We start from the raw sequence: 13,698 nt of genomic DNA on the forward strand, positions 1-13,698 counted from the left end.
TTAGCTGCTCTGTGCCGTCACCCAAACGCCAAGACGCTGGCCCAGCACCGGCGTGGGCTCCAAATTGCCCGCAGGCCTCTCTCAGAAAACAGGCAGGGACAGAAGAGCTTCAGAAGACTCCAGAGAAATCACCAAGCTTTCCTATGTGGAAAAAGCTTTATAACTTGGGCCACACTGAAAACAAATTTGGAACGACTCAAAAGTCACCATTTTTCAGCCTACTGAGCTGTGAGTTTCAGGTAAGCTCTCCTCTGTAAATTTCCAGGTAATAACTCGTCTAAAATCATCAATGGACATATGGTACGTTTTTAAATGGCTTAAAAACACAAGAGCAGCAACACGCCTTCAACCAACAGGTATCCTACAGTTAACTAATGCCACTGCACTCATTCACCAACAGGGAATCCCCGAGTGCTGAAAAGTCACACTACAGTGGGTGGGTGAAAAACAGAAATGAATAAAGTTTCGATCTAATGGAATCAAAGCTATTTAATTGAACATTTCAAACATATATTTGAAAATGATAAAATGGATCAGAAACGATTCTCCAATTTGAAGGCCTGTCTCTCCTCCCTTGAAAGTCTGGAGTCAAAGCCTTTGAGGTGAGACTTGACCAAAGGGGTTCAGGGCCATGGGCGATCATCCAACAATAGGAAGAGCCTTAGGGGTTTTACTGTAAAGCTACTTGGCCTCAACCAACAAGAGCCTCCGAAGACAATGTGATTCCAACAACCTACGATACTGGAATCACGTACACAAGTAACTGCAACATGCAACTTCCTCTTAAAAGCATTACCGTATGTTTCCAGCCTAAATCTCAGTCAACGTCCTCCTGGCCTTGTCCAACCTGAAACCATCTTGTTTGGAACAACTCCAGGGACAGGTGACAGGCCCAGACTGACATGCTGGGGGCACTAACTAGTTCCCCTCAGCCTGAAGCTGCCTTCCCTGCTGCCCACAGGCCCAGGAGACACTGAACGGTGAATCCTGGGCACTGGGTACCCTCCCACAGCCCCAAGCCTCCTTGGGGGAACAGGATTCCTGAGGAATGGAACTGGGAGCAGGAAACCAGGGCCGACGGGGCCAGCTGCCTCAAGCAGGGTGACGGCCCACAGCACCACACTCAGCAAGACAGAAGACGCAGGGCTGCTTCTGTGACCTCTCTAGGATATTTCTGGGAACCAGTCAACACCAAACTTTCTCTGCATCTGCCCTTTTATAGATTAAATTATATTTTCCACCGTTTCTGGTAGAGAAGGCTTTTCCGAGAGGGATTAATCCCAAGCTACCTAGGTTCTCCAAGAAGTGTGTCTGCATTTTGGCAGGAATGTATTTTCTTGAAGGAAACATTTTTCTTAGAAGTGAAGTGACAGTGTGTGCTGGTGGCAAGGTGTCGCAGACCACTGACAGTGGACTGGAGCCCTGGGATGGCAGAGGCTGCTCCAACGCCACAGATAAAGGACCCTGCACGCACACCATACCACCCCCCCACCCCCACACACACAGCCCTTCTTCTCATCCACTCCAAAAAAGATCTACACATAAAATGTTGGATACTTCCCATCTCTTCTAATCTTTTTCCCAGCTGGGTTTATAAGGCCTTGTTTTACGGAAAAAATTCTGAAAGCTACTGAAATTCAATTTTAAGCAAAGTATAAGGATGTACACAAAAGCCAAAGATGTCATGAGAGGCTTCAGAGTCTCAAGAAAGCCAGAGCTGTTTATCTAGATCCTGAGGAAACATCTCACAGATGCAAGAGGAACGTGGCCCCATCACCATGCGGCCTGTCTTTCTGTAAGCCACGTGAACCGTGTGTGTGTGTACATGTTTGTGTGTGTCTGGCATATTCATCACTACAGAGATGGGCTTACCAGAACATACCCATCTCCCAGGTTTCCAAGTGTCCTGATGTCATTCAGCCTGCATACACACACAAACCTTTTTCACACACATTTTAGATTACATTAACCACAACTGTAAAAAAATTAAAATCTTCTACCAAAATACGCATCTAGTTGAAACAGTATCAAACCATTTCACAGTTCCCAATATAAAGAGACTGCAGTCTTTAAAGATTTCTCATGAGGCAAAAATCTCCAAAATATAGACAAAATCAGGCCCGATTCAAATGTTCCAACAGATACGATGCTGCCTGATGACAGAGTAGAGACATCCCACTAGGTCATAATCACCTGACCCACAAATCCCTGGCTCCATACCCAGGCGCCTGCTGAATGCACAGTGCCACAGGCAGGAAACAGCCCACGGGTCTGCTCCTACCTTCCTCACACGCTCAGTCAACACTGGGGCTGACCGAAACGACAAAGTGCTCCTCCCGGGAGCACACTGTGCCTGGGCGCTGACGAGCCCTGCAAACAGAGGCGCCTCTTCCCAACAGTCTGCTCGGGTGCACGACTTTTTAGTCACGCCAATAAATGCTGGGGTCTTTGCTTTGTTTTCTTAAACTCCCCCCAAATCAAGATGAACAGAATGCAAAATGTACCCCAGAAATTGTATAACTCTAGATTTTCCTAGATCTCAATTTTTTAATGTAGAAAAGGACATCTTAAGACTAAAGCAAAGAGGAACTAAAGAGCCTCTTGATGAAGATGAGAGGAAAGTAAAAAAGCTGGCTTAAAACTCAACGTTCAAAAAACTAAGATCATGGCATCCAGTCCCATCACTTCATGGCAAACAGATGGGGAAACAATGGAAACAGTGAGAGACTTTATTTTTTTGGGCTCCAAAATCACTGCAGATGGTGAGTGCCGCCATGAAATTAAAAGACGCTTGCTCCTTGGAAGAAAAGCTGTAAGAAACCTAGACAACGATTGAAAAGCAGAGACATTACTTTGCCAACAAAGGTCTGTCTGGTCAAAGCTATGGTTTTTCCAATAGTCATGTATGGATGTGAGAGCTGGACCATAAAGAAGGCTGAGCACCAAAGAACTGATGCTTTTGAACAGTGGTGCTAGAGAAGACACTTCCGAGTCCCGTGGACAGCAAGGAGATTAAACAATCAACCCTAAAGGAAATCAATCCTGAATATTCACTAGAAGGATTGATGTTAAAGCTGAAGCTCCGACACTTTGGCCACCTGATGCAAAGAGCCAACTCATTAGAAAAGACCCTGATGCTGGCAAAGAATGAAGATAGGAGAAGAAGGGGATGACAGAAGATGAGATGGTTGGATAGCATCACCAACTCAATGGACATGAGTTTGAGCAAGCTCCCGGAGATGGTGCAGGACAGAGAAACCTGGCATGCTGCAGTCCATGGGGTTACAAAGAGTTGTACACAACTGAGCGACTGAACACCAGTTAAACAAAATCTTAACAATACACTCTAATTATAAAAAACACCCCCAACTTTACCATCGGCCAAGCTGCCCCAACAACAAAGCACACAGTTAACAGTCGTGTCAAGTTTCTCGATGGGGGTTTTATGCCACTCAGGTGGGTGGGCTGAGGTCGATGCTAGGGCTGACAGGGTAACCACCAACCCATCTGCCTGAGCAGGGGGCTCACTTTCAGGGCTTATGGTGCGTGAATCACCCAACAACCGTCTCCATGGGAATCTGCCTGGCCTCTTCTGGCGCTCAGGCAGGACCCTGCCTTTATAGGAAGGACACGGCCCTGCCCTTCAGCAGCTCACGATCAAGCTGCACGGGGCCCAGCGTGGGTGCCGAGAGATGCCACATGCCTCCCTGCCGACCACCTCACAGCTCGTCCTCCTGATTCAGAGCAGGACACGGACAGCCCACACCGCCCTCCGGAGGGGGGTCACCTCGGGGCCTGCGTGTCTGCGTCCCAGCTCTCAAAAGCTAGCCACATCCCTTGGGGGCCTGGCCACCATGCTGTGAGGCCCCAGGCCACGCAGGGAGCCTGCATGAGGACCAAGGGGTTGGGGGGACAGCCCAGCTCCAGCCCCAGGAGCAGCCCTAGACACAGCAGGCCCCTGGGCCTCTAGATGGCCTGGGGACTCTCACAGCTCTGGACAGTTCACATCAGGTGAGCTCAGTGAGGGTTTCTGTGTCTTTTCTCAGGACCAGAAGAAAATGGCAGTGATTAGAGTTTGACAGAAATAAACGGGAACAAACTCTGCCTTATATTGCAGACAGAGACTGCACAGCGGCCCAGGGCCCCGCCATCCACAAGCCCCACCCTGCCTGCAGCAACATGAGCTGGGACCCACCACAAGTGAGCACTTACCTGCCCATCCTGTCCCACATGGTGTATCTGCAGATTGCCCTGCAAAACAGATTTAAAAAAAGGCAATCAACAACAATGCTTCAAGACTCAAGACACAGAGGCAGGAATGTCCCCAGGCCGTTTGTGAGAATCAGCAGGACTGTTAACATCCATTCTACAAAAACACAATCCTCCATAGCCATAAAAACCTCAAAATACTTAAGCTACATTTACAAATACTATTTTTTCTTACAAAAACAAAGCAAACCAATTAAAAAACATTGGACCTAACCCCCAACCCTGACTCCATATGAAAATGTTATTTTCTTCTAACTTTTTACTTGGAACCAATCTTAGACTCAAAAGAAGAATTTAAAGTAGCCCAGAGAGGTCCCACACTCCCCCACGAGACCCTGGACACATCACGTGGCATTGCTGCAACCAGGAAACCTGTGGGACACAATGCAATTAACCAGACCACACATACACCAGGATCTCATCAGCTGGAAATCCATTTTCATTGGTTTAAAAAAATAGTTGCTTTAAGTCTGGTAGGCTCTGCTAAACATCTCTACGAATATCCTCATTTTGACAAAATAATTACCTAATTTTTAAATGAACAAGGTAAGGTTTTAATGTGATAAGAAGACTAACTGCATGCTGTAACTTATTACAAAGTAATCATTATACTATCAGCAACTGCTTCTAATTCAGTGCACCCAATTCCTAATGGAAGCAAAAAACACTAGGTTCTATGGACAAAGGATTCAGTTAAGGAAACTGGAGGAAAAGTGAGTAAAATCGATAATAAAAATGGAAATTCAGAAGTACTCTAGTGAAGTTTTAGCAGAAACAGTATAAAAGCAACACACATTGCTTCCTCCTTATCCCACCCTTGCAGATTTCCTTCAAGAGCCCCCATGGAGGGAGGTGGCAAGGCAGGTGAGCTGGTGGATGCCCAGCCCTCTGTGGGTGTGGCCCCTCACCCGTGCCCAGTGAAGCGAAGCCCCAGACTTCTGGGGGTGCCCCCACTTAGCCTGCAGTCTGCTCCCCTACCCCAGCCCCCACAACCTGCTGCTCTGTGTGAGATCACAGACACCCCCTTAAGAATGTTGAGCCAGCAAGCCCACAGGGACCTGGGACCCAGAGGGTCCAGGTCTCCTGGGACCTGGGACCCAGAGGTTGGGGGGGTAATAGCCCTGAAGCAGGAAGCAAGCCCATCCCTCAGCTCCACCCACACTGGGCACAAAGGTCAGGGTGTGGGTCCAGGGTCCTGGACAAGGTGCTGGGAACCACGCTGGCCAGAGTGGACGGCTCCCAGCCCCAGTCCTTCAGCCTCTCCTTTGGGAAGAAGGTGGGAGTCAAGCTGACCTTCCCAAGCCAGGCGCCCCGTGGCAGCCGCCACGCACACAGAGGGCAGGCGTGCAGCCAGAAGCCCCCGCCTCCATCCTTACTATGGGTAGCAGTAAGGAGGACGCCAGTGGGGAGAGGCCAGAGAAAGCTGCGAGGCGGCTCACAGGCCTACATGTACTCTCTCACAGGACTCCCACCCCCTCAAGGCAGGCACCAGCCCCCTGGGCAGAGGAAGCCGAGACCGGTGGGGAGGATGGTGAGGCCGCAGTCTGTGGCAACCCTCTTATGCTCCTCCCACCCCTAGGCTGGAGTGCAGGAAGGTCTGTATCTCAGGCGAGACAGCGGTCCAGAGGGCAGCTCTCCAGGAGCAAAAGCCTCCATACAGTGTCCAAAAACAAACCCTGACAGCCACCGGCGCAGCCAGGGCAGGAAGGCCCCCAGAAGCGCACATCAAGGGGCCGCTGCCGACGCCTGTGTCACCCGGGGCAGCCCAGTGGTCATGCACACTACAGGGGTCGGAGTGCAGGAGGCCTGTGGGCCCCAGGAGGGCTGGTGGACTCACCTCACTGTCCTGCGTGATCTGCACCTGCTCCCCCTGAGGCACCTGGGCGATGTGTAGGTGGCCCTGTGGGATCCGCAGAAGAGAAGACACAGGAAGCATCAGGGCAGACAGGAGACACTCGCTCCTGACTCACCCTCACAGCTCAGGACAAGACAGTGGAGGCCAGAGCCGCCAGAGTCACAAAGCACTGTGTGAGCGACTGACCCGCCTCCCAAAGGACCACTTTAAGACCATAACACTAACATTCTGCAGTCATTCTTAAAGGGGCAACGAGGCCTAGGAAAACTCTGCTGACGCTTTAAATGTCACTAAACGAGCAAATTTAAGAATGTGAAGGACACACAAAAAAGAGAAACCAAAATTTTCCAGAAAACTGAAGTTTTTGGTGTTTTTTTTTTTAAATCGTACTATCAACCGGGAGGGGGACCAGAAACTGTGGACTTTCAGGAAGCGCCCCTAGTAACCTGGGGGTGCCCGAGGCCACACAGCAGCATGACTAGAAAGGTGAGTGGCTGTTGTACCTGTATCCACACGGAGAACAGGTCAGTCAACTCTTTAAATCAATGACTATGTAAACAACTGAAGTAAACATTAATAAATATAGTTCCAAAAAATCAAAGACTCCAACTAAAATGTTTGCAGGTACAGGCAGACGAGTAATTACTGTAAATCTTAACTTTGCTCAATGAAATGAATATCCCTTATCTTATTTAAAATTCTACCTTAATCAAAATGGGCCTGAAAATAAACCACTGAAGATTTCTCTGTGGTGTTCATGTTACCATGTCTATATAAACCCTGCATCACAGTTATCTACTCTGGAATTCTTTCAGAGAGCTTCCTCACTAACGAGCTAAGAGTCACTGCCTCTGGGACTGTCAGCTAAACAAAGAACCACTGTTTGTAGCTGCTCTGTCTCCCCTGGAAGAAGACACGCCCCTCACAAGTGCCCCCTGTGCTCTCAGGAACCTCTCCCTCTCCGGATGGTGTGTGGAGTGCGGCATCTAACCAGGTGTCCAGGAGGCTGCCCTGCCATGAGCCCGCTGGCGAGGAGGCTGGGTGACGAAGCACCCCCAGGATCCCCAGAGAGTTCCTGCCCGCCCTCTTTGGCCACGGGACCCACGAAGGGTTGGGAGGGATGTCCACCTGGGCCAGCAGCACATGAGGCAGGGCCAGGTGGGCTGGGGGTGCTGGGCGCCACGCAGAGGGGCACTTGTCACCCAATCCAAAGAAGCTACACGCTAAGGCCTCCAGCTTCCTCCACTGGCCCTAAGTACAGGGTGCCCGTGCTTCTGAGCTGAGGAAATACCTAGGACACATCATGGTGCCCCAGGAAGACGGGCAGAAGTGCAGAGTTGCAGGGACCAGGGTATCTGTGAGCTGTAGAAGGCCTACCCTAACCGCTTCTGCTTTGATTTGGCACTGGACCCCTCCCCCAAGCTGTGAGCGGGTCCAGAACCGCAGGGAAAGCTGGTCATGCCCCCAACCCTCCCCTCCCCTCCCGCCCACGAGAGCAGACTGGCAAGAAGTACGTACTACTTGGACCTGCCCGTCCTCCCCGATCTGGTGGATCTGGACCTGCTGGGCGTTGGCCAGGGCGTAGTGCAGGGCCTGTGGGGGTGGCTGCTGCAACTCACTGGAGGGCGGCGGTGTGCTCATCATGGTCTCTGCAGGGAGGTACACACGGGCCTGAGAGATCAGCCCAGGCTGAGCCCACCTCTGTCTTCCCCTGCCCGCACAGGGAGGAAGGGGGACCCTCCATCCTGGACTTGGCAGCTCCTGGATGTGCAGCGTCACGAGCAGCAGCTGGTCACACGGCAGAGATCTCTGACCTGTGGACAGAGATGAAGACCCGACCACCCCTGAACAGGGACGGTTCCCAGCCACCCACTGGGTATAAGTGAAGCTCCTCAGATGAAGCAACAAAAGTGTAAAACAGGAACAAAGTAGACACTAAACTCTGTTTCAGACCAGCCCAAAGTAGGATTGGTCCATGGATTTTTTGGGGGAAAAGCCCTACCAGCTCAATTAAAGGTAAACTTTTCAATAAAAGTTTTACTGTTGTTTAGTTGCTCAGTTGTATCCAACTCTGTGCAATGCCATGTACTATAGCCTGCCACGCTCCTCTGTCCATGAGATTCTCCAGGCAAGAATATTCAAGTGGGCTGCCATTTCCTCCTCCAGGGGATCTTCCTGGCCCAGGGATCGAACCCAGGTCTCCTGTATTACAGGCAGATTCTTTACTGCTGAGCCACCAGGGAAGCCCAATAATAGTGTACTTTCCATGTTTAACCCAAAATGAGATACGTTTGTTCTCCTGTGTATCACTTTTAATTGCAATGTTGTCTCAACCAGGAGAATTTTCTTATACACTTACAACATTAGGACTCAGAAAAAATTTTAATTGTCAATGTACATACATGCTGCTGCTAAGTCGCTTCAGTCGTGTCCGACTCTGTGCGACCTCAAAGACGGCAGCCCACCAGGCTCCCCTGTCCCTGGGATTCTCCAGGCAAGAACACTGGAATGGGTTGCCATTTCCTCCTCCAATACATGAAAGTGAAAAGTGAAAGTGAACTCGCTCGGTCGTGTCTGACTCCTAGCGACCCCATGAACTGCAGCCCACCAGGCCCCTCCATCCATGGGATTTTCCAGGCAAGAGTACTGGAGTGGGTTGCCATTGCCTTCTCCAGTGTACATACATATTTTTGTTGTAAAGAATGGATTAGGACTTCCCTGATAGCTCAGTTGGTAAAGAATCTGCCTACAATGCGGGAGACCCTGGTTCGATCCCTGGGTTGGGAAGATCCCCTGGAGAAGGGAAAGGCTACCCACTCGAGTATTCTGGCCTGGAGAATTCCATGGACTGGATATTCCATGGGGCCGCAAAGAGTTGGACATGACTGAGCGACTTTCACTTTCTAAGAATGGATTACTCAAAAAACTTCTAAAGATAAAGACATATTAGAGTGAAATTCCTTGAGAAGTGGAATACAGGCATGAATGGAAGGACACAAAAGATATAAAACATCTGATTCTCGAAGAACAGACTTTTCATGCACTTTTGATAGCTGAATGGTGCCTATCAACCTGTTATGGTATAGACTCCACTGACTACCCTTTTAAAAACTTACAATATAACAGCATTAAAACGTTAACACGTGCAACACATCAGAAACCTCAGTTACTGAACTAACCACGCAATCAATAGCTCCCCACAAGCATGCAACTTCGTGAGAACCAATTTAAACCCATGTTTTATAATCTATATTGATATCAAAATCCAGCGCAAAAACGGGCCTCGGTTACTTGCTTACAATCCAAGAGCTACGGCAAGTGACGGGAGACAAGGTTTCCTGCTGAGGAAAGACCTCCCCGCCTGCTCCCAGCAGAGAGACACAGAAAGGGCAGCCTCTCACAGACCTTGCCCCCACTGGCTGGCGCTCCTCCACGTCCAGAGAGACACAAGGTCAGGAGCTGGTTCCTTGCAACCCTCACGTTCTGAGCCCTACACGGATGCTCCCCAACGAGAGCTGCAGGGAAAGCACTGGGGGTGTTTACACAATAAAGGGCAGCCCCTTAAACTCAAGCACATATAAAAATTCACACAGTGTGGCCAGACAGGAGTGTGAAATACAGATGTTTTAATAAATTGATACTTTAAAAGTCCCTTGAAACTAGTGATATGGTTTGTGCTCAAACTGGCAGTACTAATCCAGCTTTAAATACAGCAGCCTTGGCTCAGATGCTCACCGACAGCATTTACTTGTCAGTTCCTCTTCTGTGTGCTGATAATTCAGAAGTAAACAAGGCAACCCCAGCTGGAATTACCACAAAGCCCAAATTTACGGAATCCTGGTTGACTGACATGTTCCTGGATTATGTCTGTCACCAGAAGAGCCTTAGGTACCAGATTCGCTGTGTCAGGCCTCGAGTACACAGGAAGATCAGAACAAAATCCCAGAGGCCCTTCAACCAACCACCCTGTGCGTATCAAGTTTGAGAGAAACATCAAGTCAACAGGAAGTTACAGAAACTGACAGAAGCACGTGCTGTTCCGTGTTTCTCTCGAAACTCTAAGGGCTCCAGTGCCTGAGGAGAGGGCCCTCTATGGCTCCCAGGAGGCCAATCTCCTGAGAGCAGCCCGAGCCCACCCCAGAGGTGCAGCATGCAGAGCTGGGTGGACGGAGGCAGCAGCGCGCCCTGTAGCACCAAGAAGTCCGCCTCCAAGACCCAGAGGACAGCTGACCCAGCAGGATGACAGGGGGGTCCCCTGCCCCTGAGAAAGCTCTGGTCACTCTGGCCATGGAAGTGCTACTGGACTCTGCAGACCTTCCCAGGGCCGGCCAGAGTCCATCCCAAAGGACATGTCCTGAGAACCGGAGCCTGCCCAGCATCGGCACTGAAGAGCCTGTTCGCCACCCACAAAAGGACACAAGGCCAACGGCCGCACCGAGCTGCTCAAACTCACAGCCTCTCAGGAGGAACACTGCTGTATTTATAAACAGAGAACAAATAAACCGAAGACACAAAAGTGCCATTAAACCAAATTACTGTCATTCAGCTGAAAGAAACACTAGTAACTGGAAGGAAAATGTTTAAATAAGTGAGCGAGAGTAAAGAGAAGCGTGTCATCATCAACCCCTGCTAGAAACCAAGCCTGAGGGGCAAAGGGCGCTTTAGCAGCCAGCCCAGCCTCCCCCACCCCGGCTCGGACCCGGTCCAGGCTGGCTCAGGGCCTCACACAGGTGCTAGCTGGAAACACGGAGCTCCAAGACCGCTGCCCAGATGGGGGATCCGAACACCATCCCGAGGGGCGGCCAGAGAGCCAGCCACAGGCTAACCCACCGGAGGTCCTGGCCGAGACCCTCGTGATACTGCCAAGCCCAGGACGCTCTGCTCCTTGGCACCCGCACGGGAGCCTCTCCCAGGGCACGAGCGGGCATAGAGCACGCTGCCTCTGATGGCCCCAGATCACCCACCCAGCTGCCCACAAACCTGAGGCTCCATACGAGGACGAGGACGGCGTCCTCCTGGAGAAGCTCTTGACGGCCAGGCTCTGGCCTCGCTGTTTTCGCCTCCAAGCTGTCCGACACTTGGAGTCAATACTCTGTTTGATTCGATACCAGTCGGATTCCGTGATTCCAAACTTATAGAAGAGGTGACCTGCAAAACACATCCGACGGGAGGAAGGTGAGGCGCGGCCTCCTGCCCAGCTGTGGTCAGGGCACGGCGGGAACAGAAAGCCTGACAGGCAAGAGCCACCTTGGGCGTGCCTGTCATGGGTGACGACGGCTTTCCGTTCATTTAACTTGAACTTTTTTGCCCTGATCCACTCACACCAGAGGGAGACAAGCTGCGAGCTGGGGGTGAGGGCTCCCACAGGCGTCCTGGATGCTCGTGTTCCAACTGTCTACCCAGATCTCGTACACAGCCTTCTGGGTCCCGAGGCCAAGACGAAGTCAAGGGTCCTGAGAGCTTTACCGAAACTGAAGCTTGTCACCCCTTTCACGCTGCCCAGCCGCCTCCTTCCCTCCTCTCACGTCTCAGCTCCAACGCGATCTAAATGATCCTCCCCTCAATCAGCCCACTTGACCCCAGAACCCTCCCAACTGCCACCCCCTAGATACTGATGATATTTACTCTGTTTCCTCCACAAACACATGCTCACCCATGCCTGCCAAGAACCCAGAACGTCCAAGCGAGGACAGACACATCAATGTTTGTTGACTAAATGCTGATTACAATTCATCTGAAGACATTCTTCCACAGCTATTTGAGTCTGAGGCTTATGGAAGTTCCCTTGCCTCCCCGTCTGCCTCCTCAGTCAGAACAGAAGTCCCTAAAGGTAGAGACCAGCCTCCTCCCTGGAGCCCTCGCACACCCAGCCTAGTGGGCATCACGTCCACTGACTGCTGGCCAGAGAGGCAGGGACACCAGGCTGCAGCCCACCAGCACCCTCGCTGGTGGCCCCTACATTACAGCAAGCTCTCAGTGTGCAACACGGGTATCTGAGACCCCCCTCCCACAGGAGATCCTGCCCTGCCAGCCCACCCATCTCTCAGTGGACCACCTCATCTCTTCCCTGTGCTCAACTGACAGAAAGAAACTGTCAGGAACGTGCAAACCACAAGAAATGCTTTTCACCAGGGTGACCTCCTGTCTAGCTGGTCACAAAGCTCCACTGAATAGAGAGAAAATAAGTGGATGAAATCCAAAAATTTAATAAGAAGATTAAGCTGAAAAACTTCCTGTTTTGACTGCTAAGAGCACCAAGTCTGGAGTATCTGCTGAGAGAGAAACTGATGCCCCAAATCTGAGATCTGCTCCATGGGGACCACACACCCTAGAAGAATCAAAACAAAGGGAGTGTCTGTTTTCTTAAGTAAACTATATTTTCTTTTGTCAAAACACCTTTTGACTTTTTGTGAACACAAGCTAAGACATTTTTAACTCTAAACAGAATGACAACCAAAATGTCTGTAATCCTGATAAGGAGTAACTGGGTTAAGGAGGGCTGGGTTTAGGGGATCGGCAGGGCCGCGGCACCTCCGTGCTGGTTTCCAGGTCATCTCTAACCAGAGTCGTCCCTCACTATTTACTGAAGGATGGCTCCATGCAAGGGATGGCTCTAAGTGCAGGGCAAGCTCACAAAGTCCCAGCCAGTTATTCACTTGAGCGACAAGAGAACCCAAGTACCAGCCACAGTTACAATAGAACTCAAACACTGACTGAATCCAACTATTGGAACTACAATCGTATAATCACTGGGGACTGACCACTAAATGCAGTCGTACAGTCACAGGAAGAGCCAGCTACCAACTACAGTTGCAGAGGAGCCCAAACACAGGCAAAGAGCTGATGACCACACACATGTCCACCACCTTGTCAGGGGCCTGCTCCAATACAGACGAATTCCTGCAGACCACCCTCCAGCCCCTCCTGCCTTCTGCGCAAGGAAAACACCTTCCAAATGCCTCGAGGGATCAACAAGATTATGCAAACTTTCAGAACTTGTTACTAACAGAAAAGAATATATACAAGACACATGAAGGTGTACAAATATAAGAAACAAACAAAAACGTTAATACCTAAATTTGACTTTGTAAAAACCAACCTGCCAGTTCAAAACCTGGCTTATGTCCTTTAAAGAAAAAATACACATTCCATAGTTCTGCACTAAGCATTTTTAGAAGCTTCTAAGACATCTTATTACATAGTTCTTTCCAACAGTGACTCAAGACTCCAGCTCTATGGCAGATGCCCCCATGATGGCTGCCAAGAAAAACTAAGGAAGGAACCAGCAGCACCGATGCCCCCTCACCAAGGGGCTTGGCTCTGCCCCGGGAACCATACGGGGCGGGGCGGGGGTGGGCACCGAAGGCTGGCGCCACAGCTGGGCTTCCTCTCACTTTGCCAAAGGCGTCCCTCATCTTTTCTGACAGCTCTGAGCAACCTCAGCTGAGTGAAAGGAGGAGGGAAGCTCCCATAATGAGTGATAAAAAGATTACTTTGAATTAACTGCTTTTCACACTTGTTGAAGCATTTTATCTCAAGTCATTTGATGCTCCTAAGAAAACCTCATGAAATAA

General features: G+C 50.3%; 1 protein-coding gene across 7 annotated transcripts in view; it reads right to left on the reverse strand.

The window, feature by feature from the left end:
* BANP (BTG3 associated nuclear protein) overlaps positions 1-13,698 on the reverse strand; it is a 69,283-nt gene that overhangs the window by 9,246 nt on the left and 46,339 nt on the right. For 4 of the 7 annotated variants that reach the window (XM_070388575.1, XM_070388579.1, XM_070388577.1 and 1 more), the window contains 4 exons: positions 11,105-11,272; positions 7,643-7,773; positions 6,107-6,169; positions 4,213-4,251 (listed from right to left, as the gene is read on the reverse strand). In XM_070388575.1, the coding sequence (XP_070244676.1) occupies positions 4,213-4,251; positions 6,107-6,169; positions 7,643-7,773; positions 11,105-11,272 (401 nt within the window). Of the gene's footprint in view, positions 1-4,212; positions 4,252-6,106; positions 6,179-7,642; positions 7,774-11,104; positions 11,273-13,698 lie in introns of all 7 variants that reach the window. The other 3 variants (XM_070388574.1, XM_070388578.1, XM_070388576.1) reach the window with 1 other exon arrangement.

Source organism: Bos mutus, chromosome 18, assembly GCF_027580195.1.
Source record: "Bos mutus isolate GX-2022 chromosome 18, NWIPB_WYAK_1.1, whole genome shotgun sequence".
In the NCBI taxonomy this organism is placed as follows: Eukaryota; Metazoa; Chordata; class Mammalia; order Artiodactyla; family Bovidae; genus Bos; species Bos mutus.